Source organism: Cebus imitator, unplaced genomic scaffold (genome assembly GCF_001604975.1).
Source record: "Cebus imitator isolate Cc_AM_T3 unplaced genomic scaffold, Cebus_imitator-1.0 Scaffold78, whole genome shotgun sequence".
Classification (NCBI taxonomy): Eukaryota; Metazoa; Chordata; class Mammalia; order Primates; family Cebidae; genus Cebus; species Cebus imitator.
The window spans coordinates 2,027,369-2,044,765 of record NW_016107393.1 but is presented as its reverse complement, the minus strand read 5'-3'; the positions used below and the strand labels follow the sequence as shown (position 1 = coordinate 2,044,765).

General features: G+C 39.6%; 1 protein-coding gene across 1 annotated transcript in view; it reads left to right on the top strand.

Moving 5' to 3' along the window:
* TTN (titin) overlaps positions 1-17,397 on the top strand; it is a 271,326-nt gene that overhangs the window by 203,931 nt on the left and 49,998 nt on the right. The window contains 30 exon segments of the mRNA XM_037740043.1: positions 148-450; positions 552-833; positions 928-1,227; positions 1,320-1,622; positions 1,712-2,020; positions 2,135-2,416; positions 2,518-2,817; positions 2,903-3,196; positions 3,289-6,255; positions 6,404-6,724; positions 6,822-7,106; positions 7,204-7,503; positions 7,815-8,117; positions 8,515-8,790; positions 8,893-9,192; positions 9,277-9,579; positions 9,963-10,262; positions 10,630-10,917; positions 11,278-11,574; positions 11,670-11,972; positions 12,074-12,379; positions 13,243-13,530; positions 13,621-13,911; positions 14,002-14,289; positions 14,457-15,044; positions 15,135-15,239; positions 15,665-15,862; positions 15,954-16,250; positions 16,348-16,935; positions 17,027-17,329. Of these exon segments, the coding sequence (XP_037595971.1) occupies positions 148-450; positions 552-833; positions 928-1,227; positions 1,320-1,622; positions 1,712-2,020; positions 2,135-2,416; positions 2,518-2,817; positions 2,903-3,196; positions 3,289-6,255; positions 6,404-6,724; positions 6,822-7,106; positions 7,204-7,503; positions 7,815-8,117; positions 8,515-8,790; positions 8,893-9,192; positions 9,277-9,579; positions 9,963-10,262; positions 10,630-10,917; positions 11,278-11,574; positions 11,670-11,972; positions 12,074-12,379; positions 13,243-13,530; positions 13,621-13,911; positions 14,002-14,289; positions 14,457-15,044; positions 15,135-15,239; positions 15,665-15,862; positions 15,954-16,250; positions 16,348-16,935; positions 17,027-17,329 (11,868 nt within the window).

Below are 17,397 nucleotides of genomic sequence, written 5' to 3'. Positions count from 1 at the left end.
TTTAATGATCAGATCTCTTTTGCTATTTATGAGGGCAGAGAGTTTAATGTTTAAATGCAATCCTCAGAAAAGGAATAGTCACTACATTCCACTACATTCTTAATGTGACACTTGTTTCTACTACAATTTGTATACTTATACTTGCAGCTGTACCAGAGCGTCCTGAAGACCTGGAAGTCAAAGAAGTTACTAAAAATACTGTAACTTTGACTTGGAATCCTCCTAAGTATGACGGAGGATCAGAAATTATTAACTATGTCCTAGAAAGTCGGCTCATCGGAACTGAGAAGTTCCACAAAGTTACAAATGACAATTTGCTGAGCAGAAAATACACTGTTAAAGGCTTAAAAGAAGGTGATACCTACGAGTACCGTGTCAGTGCCGTCAACATTGTTGGACAAGGCAAACCATCATTTTGCACCAAGCCAATCACTTGCAAGGATGAGCTGGGTATGTGTATACTACAGTTTATACTTTAGAAACTTGCATATTTGTAGATTTGTGATAGGACATCAGTAAAAATAACTTGCCTTTATAATTATAAATTTTAGCACCCCCAACACTTGACCTCGACTTCAGAGATAAGCTCATAATTCGAGTTGGTGAAGCTTTTGCCCTCACTGGCCGTTACTCAGGCAAACCAAAGCCTAAGGTTTCCTGGTTCAAAGATGAAGCTGATGTGCTGGAAGATGATCGCACTCAAATAAAGACTACACCAACAACACTTGCTTTAGAGAAGATCAAGGCCAAACGTTCAGATTCCGGCAAATACTGTGTGGTTGTGGAGAATAGCACAGGCTCTAGGAAAGGTTTCTGTCAAGTTAATGTTGTTGGTAAGTATTATTTAGTGGAAAGAATATATCTTCTGTCCTTCAAAATCAGAAATGGAAATAACATTTTGTGCCATGATTTTTTTTTTTTCTGCAGACCGTCCTGGACCACCAGTAGGACCAGTTATTTTTGATGAAGTGACCAAAGATTGCATGGTTATCTCTTGGAAGCCTCCTTTAGATGATGGAGGCAGTGAAATTACCAATTATATTATTGAGAAGAAGGAGCTGGGTAAAGATGTTTGGATGCCTGTGACATCTGCAAGTCCTAAAACAACATGCAAAGTTTCTAAACTACTTGAAGGAAAAGATTATATTTTCCGGATACATGCTGAAAATCTGTATGGAATAAGTGATCCTCTGGTGTCTGATTCAATGAAAGCCAAAGATCGTTTCAGTATGCATTATGTTTCTTTTTAGTGATTCAATGCTTGATATAACTAATAGGAAGAAATAAATTTCTAACACATTTTCCAACATTTGTTATAGGGGTTCCTGATGCACCTGATCAGCCAGTTGTTACAGAAGTTACCAAAGACTCTGCCTTAGTAACCTGGAACAAGCCACACGATGGAGGAAAGCCCATCACAAACTACATCCTGGAAAAGAGAGAAACTATGTCTAAACGATGGGCTAGAGTTACCAAAGATCCTATTCATCCATACACTAAATTTAGGGTTCCTGATCTTCTAGAAGGATGTCAGTATGAATTCCGGGTTTCTGCAGAAAATGAAATTGGCATTGGAGATCCAAGCCCGCCATCCAAACCAGTCTTTGCTAAAGATCCAATTGGTATAGTGTTAACACATTTATTCAGCTATCATATTATCTAACTTTGTTTTCAGCTATATTCTAATTCATTTCTTACTTTTATTTTTTAGCTAAACCAAGTCCACCTGTTAATCCTGAAGCAATAGATACAACATGTAATTCAGTTGATCTAACTTGGCAGCCACCACGTCATGATGGTGGGAGCAAGATTCTGGGTTACATTGTTGAGTACCAGAAAGTTGGAGATGAAGAGTGGAGAAGAGCCAATCACACCCCTGAGTCATGTCCTGAAACTAAATATAAAGTCACTGGTCTTCGGGATGGTCAAACCTATAAGTTCAGAGTGTTAGCAGTCAATGAAGCTGGTGAATCAGACCCAGCTCATGTTCCAGAGCCAGTCCTAGTAAAAGACAGACTTGGTGAGTAAAATGCTCTCACCTGTGTTTGCAAGGAAAATAGGTGTCTGATTGTATGTACTTAATTGTAATCTGCATTATGGATTAAATCTGAATGTTCTGTTCTCTTTGTTCTAGAACCCCCTGAGTTGATTCTTGATGCCAACATGGCAAGAGAACAACACATTAAGGTTGGTGATACTCTAAGACTTAGTGCTGTCATCAAAGGAGTGCCATTCCCAAAAGTAACTTGGAAAAAAGAAGACAGAGAGGTTCCAACTAAAGCAAGAATTGATGTGACTCCAGTTGGTAGCAAGCTTGAAATTCGTAATGCTGCCCATGAAGACAGTGGAATTTACTCTTTAACAGTGGAGAATCCAGCTGGTTCAAAAACTGTCTCAGTAAAAGTACTTGTATTAGGTAAGAATCTCAATACTTATTCCATTAAAAATAAATTTTGATAATTTTGAGCTCTTATTTGGATAAAATTACTTATAAAACTGTTATTTAACACTTTTTAGATAAACCTGGGCCACCTAGAGATCTGGAAGTCAGTGAAATTAGGAAAGATTCTTGTTACCTTACTTGGAAAGAACCACTGGATGATGGTGGTTCAGTTATTACCAATTATGTGGTTGAGAGGAGAGATGTTGCCACCGCCCAGTGGTCACCTCTCTCAGCTACATCAAAGAAAAAGAGTCACTTGGCTAAACATCTGAATGAAGGCAACCAGTACCTCTTCAGAGTAGCTGCAGAGAACCAGTATGGACGTGGTCCTTTTGTTGAAACACCGAAACCTATCAAGGCTCTGGATCCTCTCCGTAAGTTGCTTTCTCTGAATACAAAACTACTGTTTGACTATCTTTAAGAATATTCTTTTTTCATCATAAATTCTTCTTTGAAAAGATCCTCCAGGGCCACCCAAGGACCTGCACCATGTAGATGTTGACAAGACTGAAGTCTCCCTCGTCTGGAACAAGCCAGATCGTGATGGTGGTTCTCCAATCACTGGATATTTGGTGGAATATCAAGAAGAAGGCACCCAAGACTGGATTAAATTTAAGACTGTGACAAACTTAGAGTGTGTTGTTACTGGATTACAACAAGGAAAGACCTATAGATTCCGTGTAAAAGCTGAAAATATTGTGGGTCTTGGTCTCCCAGACACAACAATCCCGATAGAATGTCAAGAAAAACTAGGTAATTTTTGGACTAGCAGTATTATCCTGTTTTTTTTTAATTATTCATGTAGGTGAAGATCAAAATCTAATTTTTTCATGTTTGTTTTTCAGTGCCTCCATCCGTGGAGCTAGATGTGAAATTAATTGAAGGTCTTGTGGTAAAGGCTGGAACCACAGTCAGATTCCCCGCTATTATAAGAGGTGTGCCTGTTCCTACTGCAAAGTGGACAACTGATGGGAGTGAGATTAAAACAGATGAGCACTACACAGTTGAAACAGACAACTTCTCATCAGTACTTACCATTAAGAATTGCTTAAGGAGAGACACTGGGGAATATCAAATCACAGTTTCCAATGCAGCTGGTAGCAAAACAGTAGCTGTACATCTTACTGTTCTTGATGTTCCTGGGCCACCAACAGGTCCTATTAATATTCTGGATGTTACCCCTGAACACATGACTATCTCATGGCAGCCGCCTAAGGATGATGGAGGAACCCCTGTGATAAATTATATTGTTGAGAAACAAGATACAAGGAAAGACACTTGGGGTGTTGTCTCTTCAGGAAGCAGTAAGACAAAGCTGAAAATCCCACATCTGCAGAAAGGCTGTGAATACATTTTCCGAGTTAGAGCAGAGAATAAGATGGGTGTTGGTCCTCCCCTTGACTCCATACCCACTGTTGCTAAGCATAAATTTAGTCCTCCATCTCCTCCTGGTAAACCAGTGGTTACTGACATTACTGAAAATGCAGCAACAGTGTCTTGGACCCTGCCAAAATCTGATGGTGGCAGTCCAATAACTGGCTACTATGTGGAACGTCGTGAAATAACTGGAAAATGGGTGAGGGTCAACAAAACACCTATCGCTGACCTGAAGTTCAGAGTGACTGGTCTCTATGAAGGAAATACATATGAGTTTAGAGTTTTTGCTGAAAATCTTGCAGGACTAAGCAATCCATCCCCAAGTTCTGATCCAATAAAAGCTTGCCGGCCCATCAAACCACCTGGACCACCTATTAATCCTAAACTGAAAGACAAGAGCAGAGAAACAGCTGACTTGGTGTGGACAAAGCCTCTCAGTGATGGTGGTAGCCCCATTCTAGGATATGTAGTGGAATGTCAGAAACCTGGCACAGCACAATGGAGCAGGATTAATAAAGATGAACTCATTAGGCAATGTGCCTGTAGGGTGCCTGGACTAATTGAAGGAAATGAGTACAGATTCCGTATAAAGGCAGCTAATATTGTAGGAGAGGGTGAACCAAGAGAACTAGCAGAATCTGTGATTGCAAAAGATATCCTTCATCCTCCAGAAGTAGAACTTGATGTTACCTGTCGTGATGTTATTACCGTGAGAGTGGGCCAAACTATCCGCATTCTAGCTCGAGTCAAAGGCAGACCTGAACCAGACATAACTTGGACTAAGGAAGGCAAAGTATTGGTCCGAGAAAAGCGGGTGGACCTTATTCAGGATCTACCTCGTGTTGAGTTACAAATTAAAGAAGCCATTAGAGCTGATCATGGCAAGTACATCATCTCAGCTAAGAACAGCAGTGGACATGCCCAAGGTTCAGCCATCGTTAATGTCCTTGACAGACCTGGGCCTTGCCAGAATTTGAAGGTTACCAATGTAACCAAAGAGAACTGTACAATTTCTTGGGAAAATCCACTAGATAATGGTGGCTCAGAAATAACAAACTTCATAGTGGAATATCGCAAACCAAACCAGAAAGGCTGGTCAATTGTTGCTTCAGATGTCACTAAACGATTAATCAAGGCCAATCTTTTAGCCAACAATGAATACTATTTCCGAGTTTGTGCAGAGAATAAAGTAGGTGTTGGGCCAACCATTGAAACAAAAACTCCCATTCTGGCTATTAACCCTATTGACAGACCAGGTGAGCCTGAAAACCTTCACATTGCAGATAAAGGAAAGACATTTGTCTACCTAAAGTGGCGGAGGCCTGATTATGACGGTGGCAGTCCAAATCTGTCATATCATGTTGAGAGAAGGCTGAAGGGCTCTGATGACTGGGAAAGAGTGCATAAAGGAAGCATTAAAGAAACTCACTACATGGTTGACAGATGTGTTGAAAACCAGATTTATGAGTTCAGAGTGCAAACAAAGAATGAAGGTGGAGAAAGTGACTGGGTGAAGACAGAGGAAGTTGTTGTGAAAGAGGACTTACAAAAACCAGTACTTGAGCTGAAATTAAGTGGGGTCCTAACTGTCAAAGCAGGGGACACTATTAGGCTTGAGGCAGGGGTTAGAGGCAAACCATTCCCAGAAGTTTCATGGACCAAGGACAAAGATGCTACAGACTTGACAAGATCACCAAGGGTCAAGATTGATACCAGTGCTGATTCTTCTAAATTTTCTCTTACTAAAGCAAAGCGAAGTGATGGTGGTAAATATGTAGTTACAGCAACTAACACAGCTGGCAGTTTTGTAGCCTATGCCACTGTCAACGTTTTAGATAAACCTGGTCCTGTGAGAAATCTGAAAATTGTTGATGTGTCCAGTGATAGGTGTACTATTCGCTGGGATCCACCAGAAGATGATGGTGGCTGTGAAATCCAAAATTATATTCTAGAAAAATGTGAGACCAAGAGAATGGTTTGGTCTACCTATTCTGCGACTGTCTTGACGCCTGGTACTACAGTAACACGTCTCATAGAAGGAAATGAATACATTTTCAGAGTCCGTGCAGAAAATAAAATAGGCACAGGGCCTCCAACAGAAAGTAAACCAGTCATAGCAAAAACCAAGTATGATAAACCTGGTCGCCCTGATCCCCCAGAAGTCACTAAAGTAAGCAGAGAAGAGATGACTGTGGTTTGGAATCCACCTGAATATGATGGTGGAAAGTCTATAACAGGATACTTCTTGGAGAAAAAGGAAAAGCATTCAACACGATGGGTCCCTGTTAACAAGAGTGCGATCCCTGAGAGACGTATGAAAGTACAGAATCTCCTCCCAGACCATGAATATCAGTTCCGTGTCAAGGCAGAAAATGAAATTGGAATTGGAGAACCAAGCTTGCCATCAAGACCGGTGGTGGCAAAAGACCCCATAGGTAGGATGTCCTTGTTTTTTCTGATATTACATCAACTTTAGATTATCTATCTTTGATTAACTAAGAATAGACTATATAAAATTACACATTGAAGTATCAGTAGCAGTAGTTAACCATATGTATATTTATTCTTATATTTTATTTTCAGAGCCACCTGGTCCACCAACCAATTTCAAAGTGGTTGATACAACCAAACATTCCATAACTCTTGCATGGGGAAAACCAGTCTATGATGGTGGTGCACCAATAATTGGATATGTTGTGGAAATGAGACCAAAAATAGCAGATGCATCTCCTGATGAAGGCTGGAAACGGTGTAATGCTGCAGCACAGCTTGTACGCATGGAATTCGCTGTTACCAGCTTGGATGAAAACCAGGAATATGAGTTCAGGGTGTGTGCCCAAAACCAAGTTGGTATTGGACGCCCTGCAGAGCTAAAGGAAGCTATCAAACCTAAAGAAATTCTAGGTACGTCCTTCCTTTAGCACTTGATTCATTCACACTTAATTTCTTATGACTTGCTCACATTCTGACAAATCAACTAATGACCTAAATGTCATTTCAGAACCTCCGGAGATTGAGTTGGATGCCAGCATGAGAAAACTGGTCACAGTGAGAGCAGGATGCCCTATTCGTCTCTTTGCCCTAGTGAGAGGACGACCAACCCCTAAAGTCACTTGGCGAAAAGTAGGCATTGATAATGTGGTCAGAAAAGGACAAGTTGATCTGCTTGACACGATGGCCTTCCTCGTCATCCCCAACTCTACCCGTGATGACTCAGGAAAATATTCCTTAACACTTGTGAACCCAGCAGGAGAAAAGGCTGTATTCGTAAATGTCAGAGTATTAGGTGGGTTACTAAAATGCTTCTCCCTTCCCCTTCAAAAATGAATTTGTTAATAGGATGCTGAGGAGACACATATATCTGATTTTATGATTCTTTACAGATACTCCTGGACCTGTGTCTGATTTGAAAGTCTCAGATGTCACCAAAACATCATGCCATGTGTCCTGGGCCCCTCCTGAAAATGATGGTGGCAGCCAAGTGACACATTATATTGTGGAGAAACGTGAGGCAGAGAGGAAGACATGGTCAACCGTTACCCCAGAGGTTAAGAAAACAAGCTTCCGAGTAACCAATCTTGTCCCTGGGAATGAGTATTACTTCAGAGTAACTGCTGTCAATGAATATGGCCCTGGCGTCCCAACAGATGTCCCCAAACCAGTACTTGCGTCAGATCCTCTAAGTAAGTATTATGTTTTCTTCCTCCTTTTAACTCCAGTCTCCTATTTTAGCAAGGTCAAAATACTAATACCATTTTAATCCACTTCTGAAAGAGATTTCATTTGTAAAAATCCAAATAGCATAATAAATATCTATCTTACTCATTAAACACTTTTTTGATCTGTCTCATCTAGTATGTTTTACTTTTAATGTACTGAACTACAGGTTCTATATGCATTGGAGCAAATGGCATACTAAAACTCCTGTGTACGTTAATAAAGGGAAATTGATCAGGTTACCTAGGTAATTTTCTAAATTATGTTTTTCTTCCAGGTGAGCCAGATCCCCCGAGGAAATTAGAGGTGACTGAAATGACAAAGAACAGTGCCACCTTAGCCTGGTTACCTCCCCTGCGTGATGGAGGTGCTAAAATCGATGGCTATATCATTAGTTACAGAGAAGAAGAGCAGCCTGCAGATCGCTGGACAGAGTACTCAGTGGTAAAAGATCTCAGCCTTGTTGTTACTGGCCTAAAGGAAGGAAAGAAATACAAATTTAGAGTAGCGGCAAGAAATGCTGTTGGAGTCAGTTTGCCAAGAGAAGCTGAAGGAGTATACGAAGCCAAAGAACAACTGTGTAAGTAGTCGTTGCTTCATTTATATCATGTGATAGGTTTATTAGAATTTCTTTTATATGTAGGAATGTAGTTCTAGAAATACTTAAAAAACAATAGAGAAGAGTGGCTTTCAAACATGCGGGTGGGCCACCAACACATAGTAAATAAACTTATACAAACACATATATAACTAAAAAACATTTCCTGAAACAATACACACCCATTGTCATGTGTACTCTTATGTTTTCTATCCTATTCTGTCTTTTAAAAAATATATTGGCTCTAATACAAGCATTAATTTGAACTCACATATTTAAGTTGTGGGTTGTAAGCCACAACTTAAACACCAGTAGAGTTCTCCACTAGAAGAAACTTAACCATCTCCCCAAAATTAAAATCTTTTAATTTTACTTTCAGTGCCACCAAAGATCCTTATGCCAGAGCAAATTACTATCAAAGCTGGGAAAAAACTCCGAATTGAAGCCCATGTATATGGAAAGCCTCATCCCACCTGTAAATGGAAAAAAGGAGAAGATGAAGTTGTCACATCCAGCCACCTGGCAGTGCATAAAGCAGAGAGCTCTTCAATTCTGATCATAAAAGATGTGACTAGGAAAGACAGTAGTTACTACAGCCTCACAGCAGAGAACAGTTCTGGGATAGACACTCAGAAAGTCAAAGTTATAGTCATGGGTAGGTTAAGTATTGGACAAATGGTCATCTAAATATGAAGCTCAGGAACATTTTACCAATCAGGTCTCAGTTCTTACATTTCTTTCCTCTTGGTTCATGCAGATGCCCCCGGCCCCCCTCAGCCTCCATTTGACATTTCTGATATAGACGCCGATGCTTGCTCCCTGTCATGGCACATCCCTCTGGAGGATGGAGGCAGTAACATCACCAATTATATAGTGGAGAAGTGTGATGTAAGCCGAGGTGACTGGGTCACGGCTCTAGCTTCAGTCACAAAAACTTCCTGCAGGGTTGGAAAGCTGATCCCAGGCCAGGAGTACATCTTCCGGGTCCGTGCTGAAAACCGATTTGGCATTTCAGAGCCTCTCACATCTCCAAAGATGCTTGCAGAGTTCCCATTTGGTATGTTTTTGTGAAAAAGGAAAAAGGTTGTTCTAGTCTGTTCCTTAACATAGAAACTGACATTTTCTTTGTCTTCATCCCCAGGTGTTCCTAGTGAACCAAAGAATGCACGAGTCACCAAAGTCAACAAAGACTGTATTTTTGTTGCATGGGACAGACCAGACAGTGATGGAGGGAGTCCCATTACTGGTTATCTGATTGAACGCAAGGAAAGAAACAGTTTGCTGTGGGTGAAAGCCAATGATACTCTTGTCCGGTCAACTGAATATCCTTGTGCTGGCCTAGTAGAAGGTCTTGAGTATTCATTCAGAATCTATGCCCTAAACAAAGCTGGATCCAGCCCACCCAGCAAACCCACAGAATATGTAACTGCAAGAATGCCAGTTGGTAAGTTGTTGTTGTTGTTGTTTAGTATTATGGAGGTTTTTGTTGTTGTTGTTTAGTATTAGGGAGGCCCATTTAATCTTGGAGTCTAAGATTTGGACTCCAAGATAAAGACAGTAGTAGAGATCTGAAGATTACTACTTCCATTTAAGAATATGTTCTATCTCTTAAAATGAAAATACATATTTAAAAAAAGAAAAGGACATAAAATTTTCCTTAAAGTATAGATCAGGACTCAAAAGTGCATACTAGTTGGACAATTATTAAAATGGGTAATTGTTATCCTGTTGAGATTGTTACTTAGCAACAGGGATGATAATGTGAAATATGGAAGTTTAAACTTCTGCTAGTAAGATAAATGGTGAGTGTACCTCTTTTTGTTTTAGATCCTCCTGGGAAACCTGAAGTTATTGATGTCACCAAGAGTACTGTATCTCTAATCTGGGCTCGTCCAAAGCATGATGGAGGCAGTAAAATTATTGGCTATTTCGTGGAAGCTTGCAAACTTCCTGGTGATAAATGGGTACGGTGCAATACTGCACCTCACCAGATTCCCCAGGAAGAGTACACAGCTACTGGTCTAGAAGAGAATGCCCAGTATCAATTTAGAGCCATTGCCAGGACCGCAGTAAACATTAGCCCACCTTCTGAACCTTCTGATCCAGTGACTGTCCTTGCAGAAAATGGTAAGATTCTGCTGAGTATTATAGGCAAAGATGTAACAGCATTCATGATGATCATTTTTCCTAATTCAAAACTAAATATACACCTAAGGAAAAAAGTAAAAATAAAATGATACTTTGTGTATAGACACAACCATTATGATTATGCAGAATCGTAATAACATGCAAAAATAAAAAGCAGGATACACAACTGTGAGAACTATATAATTTCAATAGTTATTTGAGAGTGTGATTATTGTTTATTAAAAATAAAAATAACATTAAAATTCCATTCTTGAAAGAGGCAGCATATGAATTTCCAACTGTTACTAATAAAGATTACATAATATGGCTTTGCATATAGTAAATCCTTTCACTTATTTCGTTCCAGTCCCTCCCAGGATAGACCTGAGTGTGGCTATGAAATCTTTGCTTACTGTGAAAGCTGGAACTAATGTCTGCTTGGATGCTACTGTTTTTGGTAAACCAATGCCAACGGTTTCTTGGAAGAAAGATGGCACACTGCTAAAACCAGCAGAAGGCATAAAGATGGCCATGCAGCGGAATCTGTGCACCTTGGAGCTATTCAGTGTGAACCGGAAGGACTCAGGAGACTATACCATTACTGCTGAAAATTCAAGTGGTTCTAAATCAGCCACCATTAAGCTTAAAGTGTTAGGTAATTAGTATACATCATTAGAATCACATATTTTACTTTGGTTAATGGAACGTAAATAGGATTTACAAAATAATGTGGGAAAAGAGATCCATATTCTGATGTATATTTCCTAAACATAGAATTATTCTTATCACAGAACCATGTTTTAGAGCTAAAAAGAGCATTAGAAATCACATATTTCAATTACCTAATTTTACAAATGAAGAAATTATGATTCTAAAAAATTAATTTCCTAGGTCATATAGGAAATTAATTGACAGTAGAAAGACTACAGCCCAGGTCTCCAGACCTCTACTCTATATTCATTCCCCATTCCACATATTTTAGTGAAAGACTTCACTCTTCTTCCTATTCTTTCAGATAAACCGGGTCCTCCAGCATCTGTTAAAATAAACAAAATGTATTCAGATCGTGCAATGCTATCTTGGGAACCACCTCTTGAAGATGGAGGCTCAGAAATTACCAACTATATTGTTGACAAACGTGAAACAAGCAGGCCCAACTGGGCTCAGGTCTCCGCAACTGTGCCTATCACTAGCTGCAGCGTGGAGAAACTTATAGAGGGCCATGAGTATCAGTTCCGTATTTGTGCTGAAAATAAATACGGAGTAGGCGATCCAGTCTTCACCGAACCAGCAATTGCCAAAAACCCATATGGTAGGAACATTTCCCGGTGGTTTTTTATTTTACTGTTTAAATATTACCTTGTAGCCTGGGAAATTAAAAATTAACTTTTCAATCAATTTCTGCAGACCCACCAGGACGCTGTGATCCTCCTGTTATTAGCAACATAACCAAAGATCACATGACAGTCAGCTGGAAGCCACCAGCAGATGATGGTGGCTCACCCATTACTGGCTATTTGCTTGAAAAGCGGGAAACCCAGGCAGTTAACTGGACTAAGGTCAACAGAAAACCTATTATAGAAAGAACATTAAAAGCAACAGGTCTTCAAGAAGGTACCGAATATGAGTTCCGTGTTATAGCTATAAATAAAGCTGGACCAGGCAAACCCAGTGATGCATCCAAGGCCGCTTATGCTCGAGACCCTCAGTGTAAGTTTTCATGAGTGAGTTCCTTATCCTGTGTTAACAGCAGCATTAAACACCCAGGAAGGAGTTTTTAATGAAAATTTCCTATCATTATTTATTCTCAGATCCTCCTGGCCCACCAGCTTTCCCTAAAGTATATGATACAACTCGTAGCTCCGTGAGTCTATCTTGGGGCAAGCCAGCCTATGATGGCGGCAGCCCTATCATTGGTTATCTCGTTGAAGTAAAACGGGCTGACTCTGATAACTGGGTGAGGTGCAATTTACCACAAAATCTACAGAAAACCCGCTTCGAGGTTACTGGTCTGATGGAAGACACACAATATCAATTCCGTGTGTATGCCGTTAATAAGATTGGATACAGTGACCCCAGCGATGTGCCAGATAAACACTATCCCAAGGACATCTTAAGTAAGTATTACCGGGGGAATACATAAGGCTTTTCTTATTAATCATATTCTAAGAGGGGGAATAGAATTCCCTTAGATAGATTAGTTTATTTTTGGAGTGCTTTTGAGGAGAGCTGGGCGGGTTCTTCACAGTATTGTAGATCAAGCAAATCAAATACAAATGATTTGTGGTTTTGAAAAGCTTTTCATATATATAAGAATTTCATGTCTTCAAAAGACATGGAATGTGAGAATTTTATTGGAGTGTATGAATTTTATTTTGAGAATAAAGAGGCCTTTTAACTAAGTAGTGAGCTATTTATTATTATTATGGTTTTTGTTTTCCAATCCACCATCTCCCTAAGTATGCGACTGGTGGGCTCTCCGTCTTAATCTCCCTTCTTCCTATTTCTTCTATTTGCTTATTCTCCATGATAATTTCCACTTTATTTGAATTACTTGATATTGTATGTCACCCTCAATGTACTTTTCTTCCTACCATGAAATAATAAAGAGAGCTAGAATATATGGCAGAATACTTTCATGGAATATAGAAAGGAAAAAACAAGAATGAAAGGGAGCCAAACATCAATTGTCTACTTTCCTTCAATATATGTAGTGTTTGAGGGTACATAAGACTCATGAAAGAGGAGGTACAGATCCTCCGGGGAAAACCTGGTTAAGCCTAAAGCATAGTGGAAGATGGAAAAATCAACAATTAGTACAGAATATAAAAATGGTTTTGAGAATTATATTAAGGAGGCTTTAAAGAACAAGAAATTGGCTCTAGAAAAGAAATGTATTTTGGGAGTGATAAGGCCAGTCCTTGGAAATACATTTGACTATTAAATTTTTATTTAATTTTCTTCACCCAAAATTAAACAGTTCCACCTGAGGGAGAACTTGATGCAGACTTAAGGAAGACACTCATATTACGTGCTGGAGTTACTATGAGACTATATGTACCAGTAAAAGGACGCCCACCTCCAAAGATTACTTGGTCTAAACCAAATGTCAATCTAAGAGACAGGATTGGACTGGACATAAAGTCAACTGACTTTGACACTTTCTTGCGCTGTGAAAATGTGAACAAATATGATGCAGGAAAATATATCTTGACCCTGGAGAACAGCTGTGGTAAAAAGGAATATACCATTGTTGTAAAAGTGCTTGGTAAGTCTATTTCAAAAAAGAATCATATATATATTTTAAAATAGTTTAGGTATTTTTTACATCTTCATTTCTTATTTACCCACTATCCAGATACTCCTGGGCCACCTGTCAATGTGACTGTTAAGGAAGTATCCAAAGACTCTGCTTATGTTACCTGGGAGCCTCCCATTATTGATGGTGGCAGCCCCATCATAAATTACGTGATACAAAAACGTGATGCAGAGAGGAAATCCTGGTCGACGGTGACAACTGAGTGCTCCAAAACAAGCTTCAGAGTGTCTAATTTGGAGGAGGGAAAATCCTACTTCTTCCGAGTGTTTGCTGAAAATGAGTATGGCATTGGTGATCCTGGTGAAACTCGTGATGCTGTCAAAGCTTCCCGTAAGCAAATGAACCATCATCCCATCATTTTGAGTGACATCCTACCTTGGTTATCTGGGGCTTAGACTTATCATTTCTCCTTTGCTTTAGAAACTCCTGGACCAGTTGTGGACCTGAAAGTGACATCTATAACTAAGTCATCTTGTAGCATTGGCTGGAAAAAGCCTCATAGTGATGGTGGAAGTAGAATTACTGGATATGTAGTTGATTTCATGACTGAAGACAATAAGTGGCAAAGAGTTATGAAGTCCTTAAGCCAACAGTACTCCACAAAAGATTTGACCGAAGGGAAGGAATATACCTTCAGAGTGTGTGCTGAGAATGAAAATGGAGAAGGAACCCCAAGCGAAATCACTGTTGTGGCAAGGGATGATGTTGGTAAGTCTCTACCCACGTGTCTTTATTTTTCTTTTATTGTCATCGAAAGTGCACTCTTGTGTTCTACTCACTAGCTTATCTAAAAATTTGTTAAAAGCTAGAATGATCTGAAAAAATTAATTGCCTGGCCTTAAAAGTAACAGTAATTTATCACTACTATTTTACAGTGGCTCCTGATCTTGACTTAAAGGATCTACCTGATTTGTGCTACTTGGCTAAAGAAAACAGCAACTTCCGGCTTAAGATCCCCATAAAAGGCAAGCCAGCTCCATCAGTCTCCTGGAAGAAAGGGGAAGATCCTCTAGCAACTGACACTAGAGTCAGTGTTGAGTCATCTGCAGTTAACACAACTCTTATAGTATATGATTGCCAAAAATCTGATGCTGGAAAATACACAATCACACTGAAGAACATTGCTGGCACAAAGGAAGGAACTATCTCCATAAAGGTTGTTGGCAAGCCTGGCATCCCCACTGGACCAATAAAATTTGATGAAGTCACAGCAGAAGCCATGACCTTAAAGTGGGGTCCTCCAAAGGATGACGGAGGTTCTGAAATCACCAACTATATCCTAGAGAAAAGGGATTCTGTGAACAACAAGTGGGTGACGTGTGCCTCAGCTGTCCAGAAAACCACCTTTAGGGTAACCAGACTTCATGAGGGCATGGAATATACCTTCAGGGTCAGTGCCGAAAATAAATATGGTGTAGGGGAAGGCCTGAAATCGGAACCAATTGTTGCTAGACATCCATTTGGTAAGTGTCTTAAATTTAGAAGACATAAAGCAAAATGTGATTTTGAGGAGGCATCTTATTATAAATCTTTCATTATCTACTTTTTTCTAGATGTGCCTGATGCTCCCCCACCTCCCAATATTGTGGATGTCAGACATGATTCAGTATCTCTAACTTGGACTGACCCCAGGAAAACAGGTGGCTCTCCAATTACAGGTATTTTGTTCTTATCCTACAGCTTTTACATCAAGGTTCCTCACAAATATTTCCCTGAGAACAGTTGAATGTGTGCTTATTGATAACACTGTTTATATAGTCATGTGTTTTTCTTTCAGTACATATGGTTAATGTTTAATTTTATTGAAAATCTCCTAATGTAATAGTTAATAAAGTCTTCCTTAATTATAACATCTAGTTTGTAAGTTAAAATTGTTCACCAGAAAAGAAAACAACTATGCATATTCCAAGAGGAAAAGAATGGCACTATGCTTGGGTAATAAAAGTATAAACACTAGCAAGAATGATTACTTGTTCAATACATGTGGATATATATAAATAATTTGGGCAACACATATATATTGTAAAATCAAGCTGCATTTACACTTTGTATGTGAATTGATATATCCCTGGCTCTTTTGTAGGGTATCATCTCGAGTTCAAGGAAAGAAACAGCCTTATGTGGAAGAGAGCTAACAAGACTCCAATAAGGATGAGAGACTTTAAAGTGACAGGATTAACTGAAGGTCTTGAATATGAATTCCGAGTTATGGCAATCAATTTAGCAGGTGTTGGCAAGCCAAGCCTACCATCAGAGCCTGTCGTGGCACTGGACCCGATTGGTAAGTCATTATGTGAAGAAAAACCCAGGTGCATTTTCTGCATGAAGAAAACATTGGTATTTGTTTGACTGGTTTTGTTTTTATGTTTTAGATCCTCCTGGAAAACCTGAGGTTATTAACGTAACAAGGAATTCAGTGACTCTCATTTGGACTGAACCTAAATATGATGGTGGTCATAAGATAACTGGATATATAGTGGAGAAGCGAGATCTGCCTTCTAAGTCTTGGATGAAAGCCAACCATGTTAATGTCCCAGAATGTGCCTTTACTGTAACTGACCTTGTTGAGGGTGGAAAATATGAATTCAGAATTAGAGCAAAGAATACAGCAGGTGCCATCAGTGCTCCATCAGAAAGTACGGGAACCATTATTTGCAAGGATGAATATGGTAGGTCTATTTTACTTTTTACATACTTTGTTTAAAAAAAAAAAGGCAAATGAAGCCTCCTTCCTTTTCTGATTAAAATGTATTTTTTTCTTTGCAGAGGCACCAACAATTGTCCTTGATCCCACAGTAAAAGATGGGTTAACAATTAAAGCAGGGGATACCATTGTTTTGAATGCCATTAGCATTCTTGGCAAACCCCTTCCAAAATCAAGTTGGTCCAAGGCAGGAAAAGACATTAGACCATCAGATATCACTCAGATAACTACAACCCCAACATCTTCCATGCTTACTATCAAGTATGCCACTAGAAAAGATGCTGGTGAATACACCATCACTGCTACCAATCCTTTTGGCACAAAGGAGGAACATGTGAAGGTAACAGTCCTTGATGTACCTGGTCCCCCAGGTCCTATTGAAATCAGTAACGTTTCTGCTGAAAAAGCAACACTTACGTGGACACCTCCCTTGGAAGATGGTGGCTCACCAATTAAGTCCTATATTCTTGAAAAGAGAGAAACCAGTCGACTTTTGTGGACAGTAGTTGCTGAAGATATTCAGTCTTGTAGGCATGTGGCAACCAAACTTATCCAAGGCAACGAGTACATCTTCCGGGTCTCAGCTGTAAACCACTATGGCAAAGGAGAGCCTGTACAGTCTGAACCTGTCAAAATGGTAGACAGATTTGGTATGTAGAGCATGTGAGAGAACTAATATGGAAACATTTATAGCTGAGTTTAGGAAATCATGAATTTCTAATAAATTTCCTTGCTTTGCAGGTCCTCCCGGCCCTCCTGAAAAACCAGACGTATCAAATGTCACTAAGAACACTGCCACCGTCAGCTGGAAAAGACCAGCAGATGATGGTGGCAGCGAAATCACAGGATATCATGTAGAAAGGAGAGAAAAGAAAAGCCTGCGATGGGTGAGAGCAATAAAAACGCCAGTTTCCGATCTCAGATGCAAAGTAACAGGACTGCAAGAAGGAAGCACCTATGAATTCCGTGTCAGTGCAGAAAACAGAGCAGGAATTGGCCCACCCAGTGAGGCTTCAAATTCTGTTCTAATGAAAGACGCAGCATGTTAGTATTTGTCTTTTTCAACACCACTCATTCCAGTGTGCCAATATTTTATCTTAATTATCCAAGAG